This window comes from Thalassophryne amazonica, chromosome 6, assembly GCF_902500255.1.
Source record: "Thalassophryne amazonica chromosome 6, fThaAma1.1, whole genome shotgun sequence".
Taxonomy (NCBI): domain Eukaryota; kingdom Metazoa; phylum Chordata; class Actinopteri; order Batrachoidiformes; family Batrachoididae; genus Thalassophryne; species Thalassophryne amazonica.
In genome coordinates this window covers 111,569,572-111,593,101 of record NC_047108.1, presented here as the reverse complement: position 1 = coordinate 111,593,101, position 23,530 = coordinate 111,569,572, and the positions used below count along the sequence as shown (strand labels likewise).

Here is a 23,530-nt window from a genome sequence, read left to right as displayed (position 1 = left end):
TAGGCCAGTGTGATGCCTCAGGAAGGCATCTGGAACACCAGGAAAGACAATTCACTCTAATACGGGAATTAGAGAGTTGGCCAGGTTACCTGAAGTTTAACTGCTGGAAGCTCCGACATCTTAAGTGCATGGGAGCAGCAGGTAGACACGGTCAAGGTCACAGAGAGGCAGTCAGGCTTGGTCCTCCTGGAAATAGTCTGGATCTTGGATCGTGGAAGAGTCCGTGAAGACTGGCTGTGGGATCTCAAGCAATCTCAAGGAACATGTAATGCAAGCTGCAACTCAAGTATCTGGCAATAACTCAACAGTCAGGGTTTAAATTATCAATCATCAGTCACATATCTGACGCAGGTGTGAAAAATAACAGAGGGCGCCATCTAGTGGAGAAACTAACACATGGCACTGGTAAAGAGAGAGTTAAAACCAGGATCCAGGGGAAATCCTGACAGTAACATTACTGGAATTACCTTAATGTGCTCTGTGCGACAGTAACATCAAGAAAAATACAAGTACTGGATGTGGACTTGGTATCACTACTCATATCGGGGTAGGGAAAGGTGTTTTCTGTGTTGTGCGTGTGCTTTGATCAGCAAGGTTATAGGTGGGTCCAACCACAGGGTAGGGGTGGCGGGGGGCCATAGTTCCAGCCTGGGCCCCGGGCACCAGAAAAATATATGGCGCCCCTGTTGTAAATAATTAATAACACAAGCAATCTGCGATTTCTGACGTCTGCCAAGGGTTGATGAGGGCTCAAAATAGCAGATATGTGATTCACATCGTGATCCAGACTTTACTTGGATCCAGATTCCACAACACAGTGGAAGAACTGCACACTGATCCAGAACTGATCAAGATGTTGCAATATTTAATTCACGAGTTGAAATACAATAGTGTTCCTGATCTTGGTTTGACATCATGATATCGTATCTTTCCGCTACAGAACCTGCATATTGATCCCGATCCCAACATCCAACACTAACAGGCTCCTCGATCCTTTGTACAACAGCCAAGTGAGATTTATATTTTGTCAAGAAGATGCATCAAGCAGATTCGGAAGATCCTTGGGATCTTGATCCTGATCACCTCCAAAATTGAATGGGCTCTTCCACGGCCTAATATCAATCTGTGGTGAAAATTTGTTGAGAATCTGTGAAGTAGTTTTGATGTAATATCCTGCAAACAGACAGACAGACAGACAAATTAATTAATAAATAAACACTGATGATTTTATTACGTCCTTGGGGGACAAAATAAATATTAATAAATAGTTGTAAGACAATTAACTGTACTGCAAAGAGGAACATTTAACAAGTCCCCCTGACCAGACGCCAGAGTCACCTCTTCATCCAGTCTGCCCCAGGGCTGGATGGATGGATGGATGGATGGATGGATGGATGGATGGATGGATGGATGGATGGATGGATGGATGGATGGATGGATGGATGGATGGATAGATAGATAGATAGATAGATAGATAGATAGATAGATAGATAGATAGATAGATAGATAGATAGATAGATAGATAGATAGATAGATAGATAGATAGATAGATAGATAGATAGATAGATAGATAGATAGATAGATAGATTTGGTACACGTCAACAGAATATATAAATAGCACCGAGGATAGCTCATAAAACACACTGATTTACAGTCTGTTCCTCCTGATAACTGCAAGCAGCAAAGTCTAAAAATCATAAACAGCCCAAAATAGCTGAGTATTATATATCTGTAAGTAATACGTGTAACAACAATATTGATACGTTTATAAATTCTAAGTAACTTAGAATTAACTTAATAACTTAACCTCAGGACGATATACAAAAGACAAACACCATAAAAAACATAAAAAATTGCTAAAGAAAAATCACGAGTTTTTTTCCTTTCAAATTTTTTTATTTGAAATTTTAATATGCAAAAATGAACAAGTATATAAATGCATCATAAACATCAATGTGACAAACCTTGTCAGTAAAATACAAAACAAAGAAACAGATGTAAAAAGGTGTAGGGCACTGTTTATTTGTTTGTTTGTTTTTTGTAAGGCACTGGTTTACACACTGGCAGACTCTCTGACGTCACAGTGTGACTGTGACGTAATTGTCTTACAGAGCTTTGAGGGCTGGTCGGTGCTGGAGTGCTTCACACGTCTTTAATTTTGAAAATACAGAGCGGAAGTGGACCGTGTGAACGTGTGAAGCTTGACGCGCTGGGTTCGTTCTGGTTCCGCCGCTCGAGCAGAACGCCGAAGGACTTTGGACATGAATGGGCCCCTGAGGTTGCACGCGGTGCCGTGAGAGGACGGCTGGACTCGTGTTCTGGTACCGGCTGGAGGCGGCGGAGCGGCTGCTGGCCGTTTTCTGAGTGAGTAACGGCGGTTTGTTCCGGAACAAAGAGCCGCTCTTCTCTTCTATTGTTCGACCCAAAACTCTCTCCAAGATCACTTTCTGCGTCATTTCACTCCAAAAAATAGGCGCAGGACAGAGAGAAGTTCGTTTTTGTTTTTTTTACAACGTTAAACTCAGTGAACGTTTTAAGTTTTACACAAAGTTTGTTTGTTATATTTTTATTTTATTTTTTCTGAAGCCCGGTTTGAAAACAGATGTTACAGAATCAAAGAGGAGACGCTTTAAAATAAAATAAAAAACAGCCTTTTTATGTGAGTGTTGCTTTAAATGAAAAGGAGCTGTTGTTGGCCACGCCCCCTCTCAAACCGTGAGTCTCATAATGCACCTGTTTGACCTGTAGGTGTCCTAGCCCGTTTTAAATGTGGGCCGTCGCCAGCCCTATGTGTCCGTGGGGACGATAAGTGTTCTACTTGTACGAACCACTTCTAATTGGTCAGTCTAGGTCACGTGATTATGAAGCGAGAGTCAAAGTCTGGGTTTGAACTCAGAATCTTTGTTCCAAATTATCAGTGGTTCTGGTGATGGTCAGCTGAAAAACATGACTCTGTGAGTCATTACTGTCCAGAGAAGTTGGCATCTGTCTGTCCGTCCATATGGCTAAACCTTCTGCATCCTAAAACTCAAGAACTGTAAAACTCTTAAAATGTACATTTTTATACATTAATACAGGGAGGTCAAAGATCTGAGTCAGAAAAAGTCACACAGTGTGACCTGGAGAAAGCAAAGACACAGGTTCCCGGTCTGTGCGGGTGTTGGTGTTCTGATCTGCAAGGACTCATGAGGTGACTGTGAGTCTGCTGTGCTGGTTGTGCTGACAGGTGAGGGGTTGCTCCTGGTCCAGTCATGACCTCAGGGAATGGGAACAGCAGCAGCACCCAGCACCATGGAGAGAGAAAACCAGCCCAGACGCTGGTCAGACGGCACATCCTCACCCACCTGATAGAAGGCTTCGTGATCCAAGAGGGTGCTGAACCCTTCCCTGTGAGTACTGGAGCTCTGCGAGGCTCCGTAACATCACGCTGTCATCACACGGTGAGACACATGGCACCAAAAAAAAAAAAAAAAACAGAAACGCCGGATTTCAGTCAGTGAGCCGTGGTGATAATCAACTAAAACTAGCACCCGGTTAGTCCCTCAGCATTTGATGACTTTCTAATCGTACAGGCTCTTCTGAAGCTGCTATTTGCTGGGATCACTGGAGTCCAGGACCTGAGGCGCTTCTGTAGAGTGGTCCAACTCCGAGGTGTCCTCCCAGACCTGACCTGGTCTTTGAGTTCTGTCCTTTCTTGTGTCTGCAGGTGGAGCGTCCGTCCTTCTCAGTGGACAGTTTACAAAACCACAGTCAGCATTTGGAAAGCCACATGTCAAGTTCAAAACTAGAGATCTCAGAAAAAGGTAACAAAATTTATTATTGTGATTACTTTCAGCCCAGTGGACCTCTGGAGGTACAACATGTGGAACTGTTTGATTTTTACAGTGTGTTCTCGTCTTACATCAATCTGTAAAAATATTTTTAGTTCTTCAGCTCATTTTGATATTTTTTTTCTTGCTGCATTAATAAAATCTGCTGTTCCTGCAATTTCCCACTGCTAGCAGACAGGATCAGCTGCAGTTGGACCTTCTTGGATCCAGACCTTCTTGGATCCAGACCATGCAGCTCTTACTGAGAGGAAAAAACACTTTAACATGTACATTATCTTAAAATGTTTTAAGTCAACATAAAAACTGTAGCTGAAGTTACGTCAGGTAGCTCGTGTTTGCTTGGTGTCTGACATGTTTCGCTCCTTAAGTTACCTGCCAATAATCTGACATGAAGTCAGTGAGCAGTGCACAGCTGCTGATCCACAGGAGGTTTTCACGCTTGGGGTCTTGAAGCAAGAATTTCATGCACCGTTGCAAACAGCCTCAATATTAAGGTTAGGCTGCTCTTAAGCTTGCACTCGGCCCGCCCACCTTGCCCTGCCATGTGGATCAGTAGAGCTATGTGATTGGCTGCAAAGTGTGGTGCGTTGACATGGTAAGCAGTAGAGCTGGGTAGCAATTCAAATTTCAAGAATCGACTCGATTCAGATTCTTATTAAGTTTCAGAATCGATTATTTCGATTCAATTTGATTTGATCCGATATCGATTTGGGTTTGTGTTATCAGAACTACTTTTAAGCTGTTACCTAATTGTCTATGCAACATATCAATACTAGTATTTTATTGACATTTGCCAGCAAATTAATGAAGTGTTGGTAGTTAATAATGAGAGTTGGTAAGGTTGGACCTTACTTGTGTGAAGCGCCTTGAGGCAACTTTGTTGTGATTTGGGGCTATATAAATGAAATCAATTTAAATAAATTAAATTGATGGCTATAAGAATGATGGCATGGACCAATCCCCTTCCCAGAATGATAGAGTAGTAATTTTATTTTACAAACAATGTGAAGGGCACCAGAGGTGCCTGGTTCATTGGCCCTGACACAGGTACATTTCTACAGGCTTCCGTGTTTTGGCCTGATGCCTCGTTTCTTTTAGGTTTAAAGTAAGGCTGTAACAAAGCTTAAAAAAAAAAAAAACTGTGGCTTTACTTCACAAAATGTGACCCTCAAAATGCAGGCAGTGTTTCATAGTTATAAATGACTTTTCAGTCAGTCTGCACGGCTGTGGGAAAGCAAGTGTGGGTGGAAAAGATTGAAAAGTCAGTCCACACCAGAGAACCTTCACGCACACTGTCCCACAGATAAGGAACGTTATGAGGAATGAAAGAAAAAAAAAACACGACTGCGTGAATTAAACAGCGGACGATTCTTTTTTTTTTTCTTGCTCGTAACAGACAGAGTCCCGGCTGTCATGATTGACATCTTTAAATAGCTTTGACAGAGGTTGATGAATAACTTGTGGACATACCTCTAAATCAGAACCAGCGGGTCCACAGTCATTGTAAAGAAATGATCATTTTCACACCCTCGGAAACAGCAGAACAGCCCAACTGTAGCTTCATTTCTTTCAGTGACGCTGTTCCAACGCTGTCGAGGAGTGCGTATAAATATATATATATATATTGATGTATGAATCGAGAAACGATTAAAAATTGGTGAATCAGTCTTTTCAACCCGGGACTAGTAAGCGGGTGATGTGATCATGTTATGTTCAAGCAATATGTGTCATATTAAAACTTTGTGATGAATGTGTTTGTGTCAGCGTGATAAGCAAAGAACAGACCATTTCATGGTGCCAAGGTTTGTCCCAGACAGATATGAAGTAGGGATGCACTGATCCACAATTTTTCACTTTCGAGCCCGATAACCTGAATTTGGATATCTGCTAATACCAATACTATTCTGATACCAGAGCACTGTTTGCTTTAATATTATTATTATCATTATTGTTGATTTTATATGGGGATTTTCTTTAAAAGGAGACCTGAAAGTTGAGCTACAATTTGCCAGAACGTGCATCTAAGATGAAAGCCTAGATTTATAGACTTAAAGAGAAAAGACAGCACTCTCTGCCTGTCTCTCTTCCTCTTTGTCTGTCTGTCTTGCTCTCTCGGTTGCTTTGTCTCTCCCTCCGTCTCTCTCTTTTTCTTCCTCTCAAAAACAGTGGTTTTCATGCTGCGCAAATTTCAGACTTTTTGGAAACATGAAACCTTTCAACTGTAAAATAAATGTATCATCGACGTTCATGCACAGAATTTTAATGGAGACTTTTTCCCTTTCAGCGGACAGAATCTCTTGTTTGGCTCCTCCTCCTCAACTGCACGCTGAGCTGGCGTTTTCCAGCCTTGGGAGAGTGAAGCCGCTAACTTTTTAGCACACATTTTCAGCAACAATTCAGTTAATTATTCTTAAAATCCAGGCTTGACAAACAGGCCATTTGAACCCGAGAGCTGAGCAGAAATTTGCTGCTAACCACAGCTAGAACACTGCGGAAGAGAGCTCTCTCAAACAGGCCGGCTTCAGAAAACCTCCCTCTCCCCTCCTCCCGCTCAGCAGTAAACAAGCAGAGAGCAAGCAACAGCAGTTGAGAGGATTCACAGTGGCTCTTCTCCGGTATCAGAAAATGTCGCGGGTTGGATTGGTATTTCGATCAGAGATTGGATCAGTCCCATCCCTGATATGAAGCCCTTGGTTTTATTAGTTTAGATTGCACGCAAATGATGACATCGTTGGGCGCGGTCATGGCTGCACATAAAGCAGTTGGGCCAAAGCCAGTTTGTAACATTAAGTGGTCTGAGGACATTTGGACACGCGCCATGGATCATTTCAACATAATGAAGTCAGGGATGTGTGTGTGTGTGTTTTTTTTTAATCCCTCCTTTAGGAAAATCAGTTCATGAATTTAGTTTTTTGAAATGGATCTTGTATGGAAACACACGGTATCACGTCTGAGAGATAAATCCTCCCTCTGACAGCTGTGGGGAAAGATGCCAATAAAACTACAATTACTGTCATGAAGTGAAAAATTCCCTTTTACGAAATCTACTCAAGTAAACGTTGTAAAGTACCTCATTAGTAAATGACTGTTACTTTCCAGCTCGTTATTTTAAGGGTCAGTTTAAAATAAAATGGCGCATTTTGATGAACCTTTTTGCTCTTTTCTTGGTGTTTTACTCGACACTCGTGACTGCGGGAGGCTGAATGAATAAAGTAAAATTACACTTTTATCCTGCAGCCGCCTGAATCCAGGTCAGAGACGAGTGGCTCATCATCAGTCAGAATATCAACCCAAACACACAGCTTCATTAAAACCAAACACACAGATCACTTCATTAACCCAAACACACAGATCACTTCATTAAACCTTTAACTGGGTAGAGAAAATGAATGAGTGAGTGAATGAATACTGTAAACAAGGCTGTTATTGTTTTTGTCTCACAGCTATTGCCTCGTGCAGAATGCCTGTTTTGGCTGTTGAATCTTACTCTGTGTGTGTGTGTCTGTGGTCAGAGCCACAGAACCAGCCCATGTTGACCTGCGAGTTGTGCGGCAGGATGGATTTCGCCTCCATCTTCAAGCGGTCCAAGAGGTTCTGTTCGACCGTGTGTGCTAAACGGTGAGACACAGCGGACACATCCACACGTTTGTTCTTCAGGTCTTCATGGGCAACTTCCACTAGGATGTTGTATCAGTACACTGATTTTGACTGATATTTAGCTGGATATGTGTATTTCAACTTGCAAGTCATTTAGATAACAATTAAAAGCTTTGCAAAGTCAAATATGAACCAAGAGATACTTTATTTTACAAAGTTAAGGTTACCTTACAAAGTTCTACAATAACATACAACATCCTAGTGGAAGTTGCCCATGAAAGTGTTTCATTTTCCTGTGACGTTTTCTGTAATAACATATCTTCGACCAGTAGATGTAATTGGTGGTTCAGTTTTCATGATGATATGCTGAAGAGGCACCCAGCAAAGATCTTCGCTTCTGGGCCAGAAGTAACTCCTTGCAGGGCCATGTGGGTGCATAAATGTCACTTGCACATCTTGATTTTCTTCAGATTTGCTTAAGCGTGAATGTTCCAAAACAAGGTTAATTTAAAAATTCATTGCAGAAACCCCATCCCAATTTTTTTATATTTTGTTCTGAAGAATGTGATCTTTTTAAAAATTTAAGTTTGACATTGGTATTTGGTATCATTTGTGTTTTTTTTATATATGGCCTCAAACATTCACCAAAATGTTTTTTTTTTTTTTTTTTTTTTAATTGTCAGACCTAAAAATCTAAACATTTATTGGACTTATTCATCGCCCATTACAGAATGTTAGAGACATAGTTCATGACAAACCACATGCAAAGTTTGAAGGTCATGCATTAAAAATTCTGGATTCTGTGAACATGAAAAGTTCGTTCCAGAATTCACAAGGTCAAATTTTCTAAGAAATCCAGAGAGCCAGCATTATGTCATGAATTAAACAACAACCCTGCAAGTTTATATACAGTGTCTCCAGGACTAGAACTGTTGGCCTACAAAATCTTATGGACATGACACAAATACATCTTGACATATATATTTTAAGTTGAGATGGCCAGTTAGACGATGACGCCAAAAAATGCATAAAAAACGGGCTGACTTTACTCCAATTAGGAATTTTTTGTGAGAAAAGTATGCAGAGTAGAGATCTGAAATTTTGGATATGGTCCAATAGGTATATTACCTGTCTTATACTTTTTTCCATGCAAATATGAGAGGGTCAGGTGGGGAGCATTTGATGATTCCAGCTGGAATGACTCCCCTGATCCTGGGATGTGATCAACAGACACGATGTCACAGTGTGAGAAACATCTCCAGATCATGGCGCTCCACCAGGCTTCACTGGCTTCACAGTGGACTGAGGCTTCGATTCAGTTTTTGGGGTCATCTGACAAACTGTCTGTGACGCTGAGGCCCAAAAAGAACAAAATGTTGCTCCGTTGGGACTTTGTGGAGCCTCTTGTCCACAGTTTGTCTTCACATCATCAAAGTGAAAGTCACAGTCAGTCAGAGCTGCGTGTCGTCAGAGCGAGCTGCAAAAAGTTTGTACCTGAGTTTTCAGAGGTGGTGTTTGTGGTTGCCATCTGCCACGCCGGTGTTTGCCAACCCGGACAGTGGGAATACCACCTCAACCGGCAACTTAGCCCCGCGACTGGACAGCAACAACGTCCGAGGCCCGCCCAACGTGGTGAATTCACTGAGGCCGCGCGCTGCGTCATTAGAGCCGCGCGTCACGAGTGCCGCTTCCCCGAGGCCTCGTGCAGCCACCGCGGATCCATCAGCGCGGAAACACCGAGGCCGCGCGGCACCAGCGCAGTGCAGATCCATCCCGGTGACAAACAACGCAGGCTGTTAACATCGGCGATCGACAAGCTGCTCATAAGCCGACCATGGGGCCTAAGAAGGTTCTGACAGCGGAGGAAGGTGATGATATTAAAAAATCTCTGGACTTTCTATCAGAGGAGATTTCTGTTGTGAAGCAGCAACAGAAATCAATCATGGATCTGGTGGAGGAGGTGAAGGCATTACGGCTCCAGAATGCCGAGAAAGACCGGCATCTGGTGCAGCTGGAAAATAGAGTGGCTGAATTGGAGCAGTACACCAGAATTAATGACGTCATCATCACAGGTCTTCATATCAAACCACGGTCCTACGCACGGGCGGTAACAGATGAGAGCGGAGGGGAGCCCAGTGAACAGGAGGTCAGCTCTGTGGAAAAACAGGTTGCTGATTTCCTCCTATCTAAAGGTATAGAAATGGATTTAAATAACATTGAAGCGTGCCACCCTCTGCCCCGGAGAAATGACGGTGATAAACGAACCGTCATCATGAGATTCATCAACAGAAAACACAAAACAGCACTGTTAAAACAAGGAAGAAAACTGAAAGGGACAAACGTATTCATCAATGAACATCTCACCAAACGGAATGCCGACATCGCCAGGAAAGCACGCTTCTTGAAGAAACAGGGAAAAATCCAGCACACATGGACTTCAAACTGTAAAATATTCATCAAACTGAACGGATCACCAGAACAAGCAAAAGTCATGGCAATAAGGAACATCGAGGAGCTGGACAAATATGAACAATAGTGTTTCTTAAAGCGAGGATCTGGACAAATATGACCAATAAGGTATGAGGACACAAACACATCACAACACCATGACACAGACCAGAGGAACCTATTCATCTACTACCTATTCATCTACATCTGGAGACAAGAAGGATATAACTCAAAGGATTGCTGATCATGGAAAAGTAGAACTGAGAACATTTAAATACACAGACCACAATGTACTGGACTTGGAGCACGATATAGACCCGGACAATAATTTCTTCTCAAATATCAATGACAGTTGTTGCTATTATACAGATGAACAGTTTAATCGGCTCATTAGAACGGATAACAAATGATCAATAATCCATTTCAACAGCAGAAGTCTATATGCAAACTTTAACAACATTAAAGAATATTTAAGTCAGTTTAAAAAAATATTTAACATAATTGCTATATCAGAAACATGGATCAATGAAGATAAAGGAATGGATTTTGAACTGGATGGATATGAATTTAATTGTGTAAACAGAAAAAATAAGAGTGGAGGAGGAGTGGCTGTGTATGTGAATAAGAACATGGATTATAAAATAGTAGACAATATGACAACTGTGATTGATAACTTATTAGAATGTATAACTATTGAAATATGTGAAGAAAAAAGCAAAAATGTATTAGTCAGCTGTATATATAGAGCACCAGGATCTAGTATTGAAACATTCACTGACTGTATGGGAAAAATGTTCTCAAAAACTAATCAAAAAACTGTGTTCATTTGTGGTGACTTAAATATTGATCTGCTCAATCCAAATAAGCATAAAATAACAGATGAATTTATCAGTATAATGTACAGTATGAGTTTATATCCAAAAATCACCAGGCCAAGCAGAATTACATCCCATAGTGCCACCTTAATTGATAATATATTCAGCAATGATATTGAGAATAACACTGTGAGTGGATTATTAATCAATGACATTAGTGATCATCTACCAGTTTTCATCGTTTATAATAGAAACCATCGGCGGAATCAGCCAGAGGAGAAAATAAAATACAGGCGAGTGCGGACAGAGGAAAACATGAACACACTAAAGAAGGATTTACAGGAGCAAAACTGGGAAAAGGTATACAGTGAAAGTGATGTTGATAGTGCATATGAAACTTTTTTACAAATATTTACATCATTATATGATAAAAATTGTCCAATTAAACAAGACTACAGAAAACAAAAATCCAAGCTCGACCATGGATGACGAAAGGGTTACGAAATGCATGTAATAAGAAAAATACACTGTATAGAGAATTCATAAAACTAAAGACTAAAGAGGCAGAAAATAGATATAAGAAATACAAAAATAGATTAACTAATATTATACGGGTATGTAGGAAGGAATATTATAGTAACATATTATATAATAACAAAAACAATATTAAAGGAATATGGGATATATTAAATAGCATTATCAAAAATGGTAATAAAAAACAGAGTTACCCTCAGTATTTCATTGATAATAATGTCAAGAAGGAAAATAAGGATGAGGTAGTCAACGGTTTTAATAATTTTTTTGTAAATATTGGACCAAGCTTGGCAGAAAAAATTCCCGATTCCCAATCTGAGGATTGGGATAATAATCTTATAGAAAGAAATCCCTGTTCAATGTTCCTCACAGCAGTGGAATATAAAACTATAAAATATAAAACATCTACCGATTTAAATGAAATTGATATGGTGGTGGTAAAACAGGTCATTGAATGGATTGTAGAACCATTAACATACATCTGTAACTTATCATTTCAAACCGGTAAATTTCCCAATCAAATGAAAATAGCTAAGGTTGTGCCGCTGTATAAGACTGGGGATAGACACCACTTCACAAATTATAGACCTGTTTCTTTGCTTCCACAATTTTCCAAATTATTAGAAAAGTTATTCAATAATAGATTAGACAAATTCATAAATAAACATAAATTACTTACTGATAGTCAATATGGATTCAGAGCACATAGTTCAACATCACTTGCATTAATAGAATCAGTTGAGGAGATTACAAACGCCATAGACCACAAATTACATTCAGTTGGAATATTTATAGACCTTAAAAAGGCTTTTGATACAATTAATCATGACATATTAATCAATAAACTTGAACAGTATGGGATTAGGGGGTTGGTGTTGCACTGGGTGAGAAGCTACTTAAGTAACAGAAAACAGTTTGTGAAGTTGGGGGAATATACATCATCATGCTTGGACAATGCTTGTGGCGTCCCACAGGGGTCAGTATTGGGTCCAAAACTGTTTCTAATTTATATAAATGATATTGTCAATGTTTCCAAAATATTAAAATTAGTATTATTTGCAGATGACACAAGCATTTTTTGTTCAGGGGGGGATTTGCAGGAGTTACTGAGGAGGATCAGTATAGAAATGGGAAAATTGAAAATATGGTTTAACAGAAACAAATTATCATTAAACTTAAGTAAAACAAAATACATGTTATTTGGCTATTGTAATACAGACATACAGGTTCAGTTACAAGTCGAGGGGGTAGATATTGAAAGGGTACATGAAAATAAGTTTCTGGGGGTGATAATAGATGATAAGATAAACTGGAAGACTCATATAAAACATACAAAGTAAACTGTCAAGAAGCATTTCAGTTCTAAACAAAGCGAAACATATTCTGGACCACAACTCACTCCGCATTCTTTACTGCTCACTGGTTTTACCATATTTACAGTACTGTGCAGAGGTATGGGGTAATACTTATAAAGGTACAACACAATCACTATCAGTAATGCAGAAAAGAGCTATGAGAATTATTCATAATACTGGCTATAGAGATCATACAAATCCACTATTTTTACAATCCAAATTCTTAAAATTCACAGACTTGGTTCATTTTCAAACAGTACAAATTGTGTATAAAGCAATAAACAATTTACTTCCAGCAAATATTAAAAATATGTTTTTTAACAGATCAGGGGATTACAGTCTGAGGGGGAAATTTTATTTAAAGCATCAGTGGGCACGAACAACATTAAAAGGTTTCTGTATTTCTGTCTGTGGGGTGAGGATGTGGAACAGATTGGGACTGGGGCTCAAGCAATGTCCAAGCATGAACCAGTTCAAACAGCGGTACAAAAATATGGTTTTTTCTGGGTATAGGGAGGAGGAAGGGTAATGAGGGTTAGGGTGTTTTTGTTTTTTGCTTCGGCTTGTAAATATATAGTATTTTGTATGTAAGTAGGTATGTGTAGGTGTATATTTATGTTTGTATATGTATATGTGTATATGTGTATGTATGTTGATGTGTGTATGTGTATGTATATGTATATATATTGATATCGGTTTAGGTGTGTAGGAATCTATGTATATATGTGGCAAAGGGTATTACTGGTTGTGGGGAAGAAGGGGTAGGGATAAATAAGCTGATGCTTCACCCTACCCCTTTTCGGACATGTTGGGTACACAGTAGGAACTTTTTTGTTGTTGTCTTTACTGATCTATCTTGTAATTGTTGTATCAAATGTTCGAAATAAACAGTTTTCATTCATTCATTCATTCATTCATTCATTTTCATTCATTCATCCACATAGTTTGTCTTCTCACTGTTACAGGACTCACACGTACCTTCAGACTTTCTTTGATCCTCCTGGACCTGATCTTTATCTGTGTCTTTGTCATTCTGTCTGTTTTTTGATCCATTTGAATGGTGGGTTTCTGTTTTCTTCCACCTCTTTCTGGTTTTGGTTCCATTTTAAATCATTTCAGATCATTTTCTGCACTTCTTCATATGTCTTCTTCTCGCCAATCAATGTTTTAATCAAAGTTCTCTGTTCTTCTGAATGCTGTCTGGAATGACCCATTTTACTCAGATTTTCAGAGACAAAAACACAACAACCAGCAGGAACAACATTTACTGTCTTCATCCTTAAATACGTTCTGAGGGAGAGGGAGAGAGAGAGAGAGACCGAGACCCCAGCAGCTCAGCCTAGTATTCCATTTTTCTTCACATTCTGGAAAGTAAAAACAATTTTGATGGTCCGATTTGGAATAGACTGTGCAGCGTTCACAGTGTATTGTTCACAGTGCACGTGCTCGTACAGGGAGCTATTATTTTGAACACAACTATATATGAGAAACAGATTTATACAGAAATAAGTGATTTTGGGGTATTTTCCACCATCTTGGTTGATTTTGTTGGAGCGAGCAGCCAGCTGATGTCACTTTGCCATCCTTTACTCTGATTGGCTGTCACTGTGTCCTTCCCAGCATCCTCACACAGCTCAGGGGAAACCCCCACGTAATCTATGATGTCACTACTACAACCCCTGGCAAAAATTATGGAATCACCGGCCTCTGAGGATGTTCATTCAGTTGTTTAATTTTCTAGAATAAAAGCAGATCACAGACATAACACAAAACTAAAGTAATTTCAAATGACATCTTTCTGGCTTTAAGAAACACTATAAGAAATCAGGAAAAAAAAATTGTGGCAGTCAGTAACGGTTACTTTTTAGACCAAGCAGAGGGAAAAAATATGGAATCACTCAATTCTGAGGAAAAAATTATGGAATCATGAAAAACAAAAGAACGCTCCAACACATCACGAGTATTTTGTTGCACCACCGCTGGCTTTTATAACATCTTGCAGTCTCTGAGGCATGGACTTAATGAGTGACAAACGGTACTCTTCATCAATCTGGCTCCAACTTTCTCTGATTGCTGTTGCCAGATCAGCTTTGCAGGTTGGAGCCTTGTCATGGACCATTTTCTTCAATTTCCACTAAAGATTTTCAATTGGATTAAGATCCGGACTATTTGCAGGCCATGACATTGACCACATGTGTCTTTTTGCAAGGAATGTTTTCACAGTTTTTGCTCTATGGCAAGATGCATTATCATCTTGAAAAATGATTTCATCATCCCCAAACATCCTTTCAATTGATGGGATAAGAAAAGTGTCCAAAATATCAACGTAAACTTGTGCATTTATTGATGATGTAATGCCAGCCATCTCCCCAGTGCCTTTACCTGACATGCAGCCCCATATCATCAATGACTGTGGAAATTTACATGTTCTCTTCAGGCAGTCATCTTTCTAAATCTCATTGGAACGGCACCAAACAAAAGTTCCAGCATCATCACCTTGCCCAATGCAGATTCGAGATTCATCACTGAATATGACTTCATCCAGTCATCCACAGTCCACGATTGCTCTTCCTTAGCCCATTGTAACCTTGTTTTTTTCTGTTTAGGTGTTAATGATGGCTTTCGTTTAGCTTTTCTGTATGTAAATCCCATTTCCTTTAGGCGGTTTACTCCAGTTTCCTCCCATTCGTTCCTCATTTGTTTTGTTGTGCATTTTGGATTTTTTTGAGACATATTGCTTTAAGTTTTCTGTCTTGACGCTTTGACATCTTTTTTGGTCTACCAGTATGTTGGCCTTTAACAACCTTCCCATGTTGTTTGTCCAGAGTTTAGACACAGCTGACTGTGAACAACCAACATCTTCTGCAACACTGCGTGATGATTTACCCTCTTTTAAGAGTTTGATAATCCTCTCCTTTGTTTCAATTGACATCTCTTGTGTTGGAGCCATGATTCATGTCAGTCCACTTGGTGCAACAGCTCTCCAAGGTGTGATCACTCCTTTTTAGATGCAGACTAACGAGCAGATCTGATTTGATGCAGGTGTTAGTTTTGGGGATGAAAATTTACAGGGTGATTCCATAATTTTTTCCTCAGAATTGAGTGAGTCCATATTTTTTTCCCTCTGCTTGGTCTAAAAAAGTAACCGTTACTGACTGCCACAATTTTTTTTTCTTGATTTCTTATAGTGTTTCTTAAAGCCAGAAAGTTGCCATTTGAAATGACTTTAGTTTTGTGTCATGTCTGTGATCTGCTTTTTTTCTACAAAATTAAACAACTGAATGAACATCCTCCGAGGCCGGTGATTCCATAATTTTTGCCAGGGGTTGTATGTAAATGTAGGTTAGGCTTATGACAAATGTGAGTGTGGAATCCATTAGCTTAGCGGGGAAATTAGTGCAGGAAATCCACTATGGTGATAGTGCAGTTTATCTGCCAGGGAGGGAAATTAAACAAGTTGATACTGTGGCCTGTTTCTGCAGACGTGTCCATATAAATCATAGAGGGATATGCTCACACACACACACACTAATCTTCAACCGCTTAGTCCAATTAAGGGTCGCGGGTGGCTGGAGCCTATCCCAGCAGTCAGAGTGTGAGGCAGGGTACACCCTGGACAGGATGCCAGTCTGTCGCAGGACGAGGGATGTGCTTTGCAAACTTAATACCCATTGCTACATTGGATGACGCTGAAATTGAGGATGGCCCATTGGTTGTTCCAGCAATATCAAAGATTTTGTGTCTGCTACCTACAACTCGTGTGGAATATCTCAAACCTAAACCTACTTCCAGGCATCTTATACAGTATATGCTACTGTGGAACCACCCCTAAACCCAAACAGTCCAACTGTCAACCCCACTGAGGTCCTTAGTCTGGGTCTCATTAACATAAGATCACTATCCTCAAAATCGTTGATTAATGATCTAATTATTGATTACCACTTAGATATGATTGGGATATGTGAAACCTGGCTTAAACCTACAGCTGTCCTCTCCTTAAATGAGGCCTGCCCACCGGCATACACATTTAGTTACATCCGTTGTGATGTCAAGCAAGGCGTTGGTGTTGCTCTTATTTATAAATCTAGGTTTCATCTATTAGCTGTTGGGGATCACAAATATAATTCATTTGAGCATCTGATTGTCCGCTCTGCCCACGATGCTACGTATTGCCAAAGTCAGAAGAATAAAACTCAGCCATATTACTTTATCACTGTATATAGGCCCCCTGGCCCATACTCTGAATTCTTAGATGAATTTGGTGAGTTCATCTCTAACTTGTCAACTGGTGCAGATAACATTCTGATTATTGGTGACTTTAACATTCATATAAATAAGCCTTCTGATCCTCTCTGCAAATCACACATTAGTGGAAATACCCTGGACGTGGTTCTCACACGTGGTATTGCTGTCACGAATATTGACATCATTCCTCTTGCTTCGGTCGTCTCTGATCACTCACTTGTTAGTTTTACAGTTTCGCTGCCATGTTTAGTGGAACAACAACCTTATTAGGGCTGCAGCTATCGATTATTTTTGTAATTGAGTATTCTATTGATTATTCTGGTGATTAATCGAGTAATCGGATGAAAAGTACTTTTGCGTTTTTAAACATCAATAGTCCAGGGCTCTCCCTAAGCAATGGCACAATGTCCCTGTGCCAAAGTCTTGACATTTTGCTGAAATGGCAATGGGATGTGGCTTTCTGTTCTGTTTTGTTTTTTTTCCCCAACTTGTAAAATGTAACCATTTTGAGTTGTTTTTTTTTTTTAAGTTACCTTGTTTGTGAAGCATTGTCTGTTGCCCAGAAAAAGCAAAACACTTAGTGCGAGTCTGAACAGCAGCCAGCTTCGACTGTGGGTATCCGGCCGTCGGGTCAATAGTCACTCACCACGCCGAGCAGACCGTGTGTTTTTTAATAATAGACAAACACACTGCTTCGCTTTAAATGAGCAGTAAGTCTATTTCAGACGATCAGTGTGGACCCTCTTTCTCTTAAAAGGCTTTATTTTACTCTGTGTCACATTGGAAAGCAGTAGCTTTAAGTGCTAAATTATTAGCTGTTACATGGCCTGAGCGCATGCTCTAGTCTTCTGTTGTTTTTCTGGGGACATTACAGTACCACACACAGGCCTGGCATATGCACTACAACGTTTAAACAAAGCTTCGTGGCACAGAATTTGCCTCGATCATTTTTTGTAATCCAATTATTCGAGTAATCGTTTCAGCCATAAACCTTATTTATCACTACAGCGATGCATAAATTCCTCAACTACGACCGAACTCGAAGCTAGACTGCCTGATAGCTTCATGTTTGGAAAATGCCCACTCAGTAGACCAGGGGTGGCCAAGTTCGGTCCTCAAGAGCCACCTTCCTGACACTCTTAGTTGTCTCCCTGCTCCAACACACCTGAATCCAGTGAAAGGCTCATTAAAAGTCTGCTAACAAGTCTTTCATTGGATTCAGGTGTGTTGGAGCAGGGAGACAACTAAGAGTGTCAGGAAGGTGGCTCTCGAGGACCGAGCTTGCCAACCCCTGCAGTAGACAATCTTCAGACAGTTTAAACTCAGTGCTCAAAACTACACTTGACATGATTGCACCACCTTTGTTAAAACCACGCCCCCCCAAAACATAGTCACATTGGTTCAGTGATTTACTTGCGTGACCTCAAGCATAAGGCTAGAGGTCTAGAATGAAAATGGCGTTGTTCAAAATGAGAAGTATTCCACCTTGCGTGGCTTGATGCTATCTTAGACTATAAGCATGCAGCATTGGCTACAAAGTGGATCTGTTACTCAGATTTTATCAACAAAAACAAGCATAACTCAAAGTTCTTGTTTGACACGGTGGCAACACTTATTCATGGACAACCACCTGTAAGTCGCTGTCCTTTTACAGCACAAGATTTCCAGGATTACTTTGAAAAGAAAATAGAAGAAAAATAGAAGGTTAAACATATCTCAGCATGCCTTAACTCAGCCACTACACCCTACTATTGAGGTTGTGGCTCACAAGAGGCTGATCCCTGGCACATGTGAGGTACTTAGAGGCGCCTTAGTAACGGATATGTGACAGCTTAAAACGTGGATCATTCTTCAAATAATCTCTGACACACCCATGTGTGGCTCATTATTCATGGATTATTATTTGGTGGGACCGAGGCTTTAAGACGCACTTATTTTCCCTTTCGTATGGCTAGCATACTGGCATAGTATGTTACTATGATTTTTACTCTTTTAATTAATTTTATTAGTAAACGGAGCGGGCCGCGGCCTCAAGTTTATCTAAAGTCTGGGTCTTTTAGTGAAGCTTAGGGCTAGTGGCCGATGATCAACTTAGTATTTCTTCTGTTTTTGTTGTTGCTTAATGCTGATAAATTATATTGTATTTGTTGTCTGAGGTGCAGCTCCATTCAGAGATGGAAGTGGTGTCTTCTTCTGCAGGCCTCGGAGGCCTGCAGAAAGTACAAAGCACAAGATCCACCAGTAAAGAGGAGTTTGAGTGTCCAGGTGCCTCATGCACAAAGACTTGCGTTGACTTTGTACTAAAAGTTGGCACACACCAAAATCCTGAATCAGGCGTAAGCACAAATATATTCAGATGTATCAAAGTGTGCGTAGGCATGAATCCACACACGTTTGGTTTGTACGTCCCACTGAACGTGGAATCGAGCACATGTACCAAACTCCTCCCTGGCCACACCTCCATCTGAATATGCAAAATGTTTCAAAAAGTCTGGTTGTGTCATGCTGACGGAACCATAAGTGTGGAGTGTTGTGTTTGTTGATGTCCACCATCATCTCTGTGTTGTTGTGTGTAAAAATTAAACTTTCAGAGACAACGTGCAAAAACAAGGAAAGCTGCAGTTAGATCACCGTTCTGTCAGCTCGCTGTCATGTGAAACGAAATAAGTACGTTTGTGTGTGTAAGTGCTGAACTGAGCTGCGCACACACACACACACACTAAAGTAAAAAGATATTCAGTGCACGGCGGCTGACAGTGTGTGACATTAACATTACACACGCTTTTATTGACAAATACTGAACGCAGCTCATCTCTAGTTCCACCATCAGGAAAAAGAAAACATAATAATAATGATAATAATTAAAAAAAAACATTTGAATGTGCAAATTATCTCACTGCAAAATGCACTGTAATGTTGGAATGTGATGGGGTCAGATTTTCTTCTTTGTGTTCAAAGTCTTGCTGAAGTGTTTTGAATCAGTTGAAGACTTTTCATATTTGTGTGGCAAACGAGGAAATGCCAGAGGTGTGAGTGAGGACGCAGACTGAATCTCTAATGTGCAGGTCAAAGGTCATTTTGCTTTCATTACTGTAATGTAGTTTTGAACCTGGTTGACGTTTCTGGAACATCGGTGGGTTTTCACTTGATGTAAAGTGAATCGCACCTTGATTTGGGAGTCCTCAGCCTGTTCCTGTGTGGATGATTGAAGGTGTTAACGATGGTGTGTAACTGTCTTACAGCTACAGCGTGGGCTGCACAAAGCACGTGGGTCTCTTCCCCAACCAAGGGTCCACTGTGGAGAACCTGAAGAAACAAAGAGCACTGAACGGAAACCACAAAGTCTGGAGTCTGGAGTCCAAGAAGAAGGTGAGCCGGTGTTCAGGTGTTGGCATTTGGGTTGTGCTGCTGCCCCCACCCCCTGTTTGTCTGTTTGTTTGTTTGTTTTTTGTTTTTTTTTACATACAGTGAGGTAAATATGCACACGTGTACAAGGGCTGACTGAGAGGTTTTGAGCCTGAACCAGAGAAAGTCACGATTCCCTGAGGACAAGAGGCGAGTACAACCCGGGTCACGTCCACAGCCAAAGCTGGTGTCACCGAACAAACGGTCCCCTCTAAAAATCAGTCCATCCTGCCTTCACTGCACATGCATCATCAGCTGCGGTTCACCGATTATCACTTAGTTTCTGCTTCAGACTGCTTCCAGTCATCATCTGTCTCAGCCACAGATATCTGAAGCTTTTGCACAACAATTATTTACACATAAATTCAGCATTATTTCATCATAAAAGATGGAGGAAGCGATCAGAGCACAGCAGCAGCACGTCAGACTCGGACGTGCTGCTGCGCTAACGTCATTTCAGAGTGTCAGCAGCGACTCACCAATTATCACCTTGTTTCTGCTTCAAAATGACTTTAGAATGATTTAAGAGGTTTTACTTTTGTCATCTGATCCACCAGTAAAGAGGAGTATCTAATTATCTGATTATCATCACATTATTCCCTTTGATCTCTTTGGCTGTAGAGAGTCAGACTCAGACGTGCTGCTACAGCTCTCTGATCACTTCCTCCATCTTTTATGATGAAATAATGCTGAAAAGCTTCAGCTATCTGTGGCTGAGATAGATGACTGGAGGCAGTTTGAAGCAGAAATGACAATCGGTGAAGCGCGGCTGATGCCGAATGTGCAGTGAAAGCAGGGCGGAGCGATTTTTAGGGGGGACTGTTCGGTTGGCGACACCGGTACCCGTACCCAGCTGGGTGACTGGTACCATCCATCCATCCATCCATCTTCTACTGCTTAGTCCAATAAGGGTCGCGGGGGGCTGGAGCCTATCCCAGCAGTCAGAGCGCGAGGCGGGGTACACCCAGGACAGGACACTAGTCTGTCGCAGGGCCACAAATAGACAAACAAACACAGACACACACACACCTACGGACAATTTTAAAGATTCCAATCCACCTAACCCGCATGTCTTCGGATGTGGGAGGAAACCGGAGCACCTGGAGGAAACCCACGCAAACACGGGGAGAACATGCAAAATGCAAACTCCACACAGAAAGGCCATGGGAATTGAACCCACAACCTTCTCGCTGTGAGGCAACAGTGCTAACCACTAAGCCACGGTGCTGCCCGTGACTGGTACCATACAGGTGAAATGTCTTTTACAAGGACGGATGTGGACAACCTGAAGCACACACCTGGAATCAAACCCTAGTCTCTGTTAGTTATCCAAATCCTGCTCGATAAAACATGTCGAGCTCATCGTTGATCGGTCTGCAAACACAGATATCTGCAGCTGTGACAAACACCCTGGTAACTGTGCCAGTCTGTCTTTTTAGTATCCCTCATCTGTCCAGAAACTTGCTGCTGCCGCGCTCTCCTCGGGTCACCCCGCTGTGGGTGAGTCCAGCCAGTGTTCAGAGCTGTCCAGCTACAAAACGTCCCCGTCCTCTCCTGCCGGGGTCCAGCGTCTGGCCGCGCTCCAAGGCTGCGACCTGCCCCACGGCTTCCTGCCCACTGACCCCAGCCGCTGGAACGTGGAGGATGTCTTTGAGTTCATCTGCTCCCTTCCAGGTGGGACCACACGGTGTGTGTGGGATTTGTACTGGACAGTGTGTTCACTGACTGCTCGTCTTCTAGGTTGGTTCTGTGCTCCAGGACCTGGGTGGTCAAAGCTGTGTTTGTGTCGTCGTGGCAGGTTGTCTGGAGATCGCCGAGGAGTTTCGCTCACAGGAGATTGACGGACAGGCACTGATGCTGCTGAAGGAGGACCACCTCATGGGAACCATGAACATCAAACTTGGTCCTGCACTCAAGCTCTTTGCCCAGATCAGCATGCTGAAAGACTCGTAGCCTCAGAGAACACTTCACCTCATGCGCTCAGCAGCTGTTCAACCACGGCCGCGCAAACGGGCTGAGTTCAAGATGTCGCATTAAGTTCAGCTAACAGCCCAAATACTGTGTCGTAGCCCGCTGACCACGAGGACATCAGTTCTGAGATTTACAGTGTCGGTAAAAAAAAACACACACAGAACTTTTACATGTTCTTTAGGCTTTTGTGACATAAAATATGTTACAAAAATCAGACTTTTGACGAAAATAATCTGTTTCTCAGTTCTAAAACAACAAAACTACGGGACGTCCAAAAGTATTCACAGCACTTCACATTCACCACATTTTATGTTACAGCCTTATTCCAAAATGGATGAAATTCTTTTTTTTTTTTTTTCCCCCCCCCTTCAAAACACTCCATAATGACATGAAAAAAAGTTTTATTATTATTATTTTTATTTATTTATTTATTTATTTATTGCCAATTTTTTAAAAATAAAAAAACTTAAAAATCACGTGTCCATAAGTATTCACAGCCTTTGTTCAATACTTTGGTGATGCACCTTTGGCAGCAATTCCAGCCTCAAGTCTTCTTGAATATGATGCCACAAGCTTGGTGCACCTATCTTTTGGCAGTTTGGTCCTTTCCTCTTTGCAGCACCTCTCAAGCTCCATCAGATTGGATAGGGAGCGTTGATGGACAGCCATTTTCAGATCTCTCCAGAGATGTTCAGTTAGATTCAGGTCTGGGCTCTGGCTGGGCCACTCAAGGACATTCACAGAGTTGTCCTGAAGCCACTCATTTGATATCTTGGCTGTGTGCTTAGGGTCATTGTCCTGCTGAAAGATGAACCGTCGCCCCAGTCTGAGGTCAAGAGCGCTCTGGAGCAGGTTTTCATCCAGGATGTATCTGTACATTGCTGCATTCATCTTTCCCTCAATCCTGACTAGTCTCCTAGTTCCTGCTGCTGAAAAACATCCCCACAGCATGATGCTGCCACCACCATGCTTCACTGTAGGGATGGTGTCTGGTTTCCTCCAAACATGACGCCAAAGTGTTCAATCTTTGTAAATAAATGGTAAATGGACTGCATTTATATAGCGCTTTTCCATCTGCATCAGACGCTCAAAGCGCTTTACAATTATGCCTCACATTCACCCCGATGTCAGGGTGCTGCCATACAAGGTGCTCACTACACACCGGGAGCAATAGGGTATTAAAGGCCTTGCCCAAGGGCCCTTAGTGATTTTCCAGTCAGGTGGTGATTTGAACCCATGATCTTCTGGACTCAAGCCCAACACCTTAGCCACTAGACCATCACCTCCCCTGTCTCATCAGACCAGAGAATTTTCTTTCTCCTGGTCTGAG

The 23,530-nt window shown here is 41.3% G+C and overlaps 1 protein-coding gene across 1 annotated transcript; it reads left to right on the top strand.

The window, feature by feature from the left end:
- Positions 1-2,191: 2,191 nt before the first annotated feature.
- Positions 2,192-22,549, top strand: LOC117512917 (polyhomeotic-like protein 2). Its single transcript, XM_034173143.1, has 7 exons — positions 2,192-2,364; positions 3,227-3,389; positions 3,707-3,803; positions 7,343-7,448; positions 20,067-20,193; positions 21,669-21,903; positions 22,028-22,549. Exons 2-7 carry the CDS (start codon positions 3,252-3,254, stop codon positions 22,180-22,182), a joined length of 858 nt encoding a protein of 285 aa, XP_034029034.1. The 5' UTR covers positions 2,192-2,364; positions 3,227-3,251; the 3' UTR covers positions 22,183-22,549.
- The last annotated feature ends 981 nt before the right edge of the window (positions 22,550-23,530 follow it).

Excerpts from the sequence above, each read along its gene's own strand:
- LOC117512917 (XM_034173143.1), top strand. The coding sequence starts at position 3,252 with ATGACCTCAGGGAATGGGAACAGCAGCAGCACCCAGCACCATGGAGAG. Across the intron at positions 3,390-3,706 it reads AGGGTGCTGAACCCTTCCCT|GTGGAGCGTCCGTCCTTCTC; the intron begins GTGAGTACTGGA and ends TTGTGTCTGCAG. Across the intron at positions 21,904-22,027 it reads GTTCATCTGCTCCCTTCCAG|GTTGTCTGGAGATCGCCGAG; the intron begins GTGGGACCACAC and ends TCGTCGTGGCAG.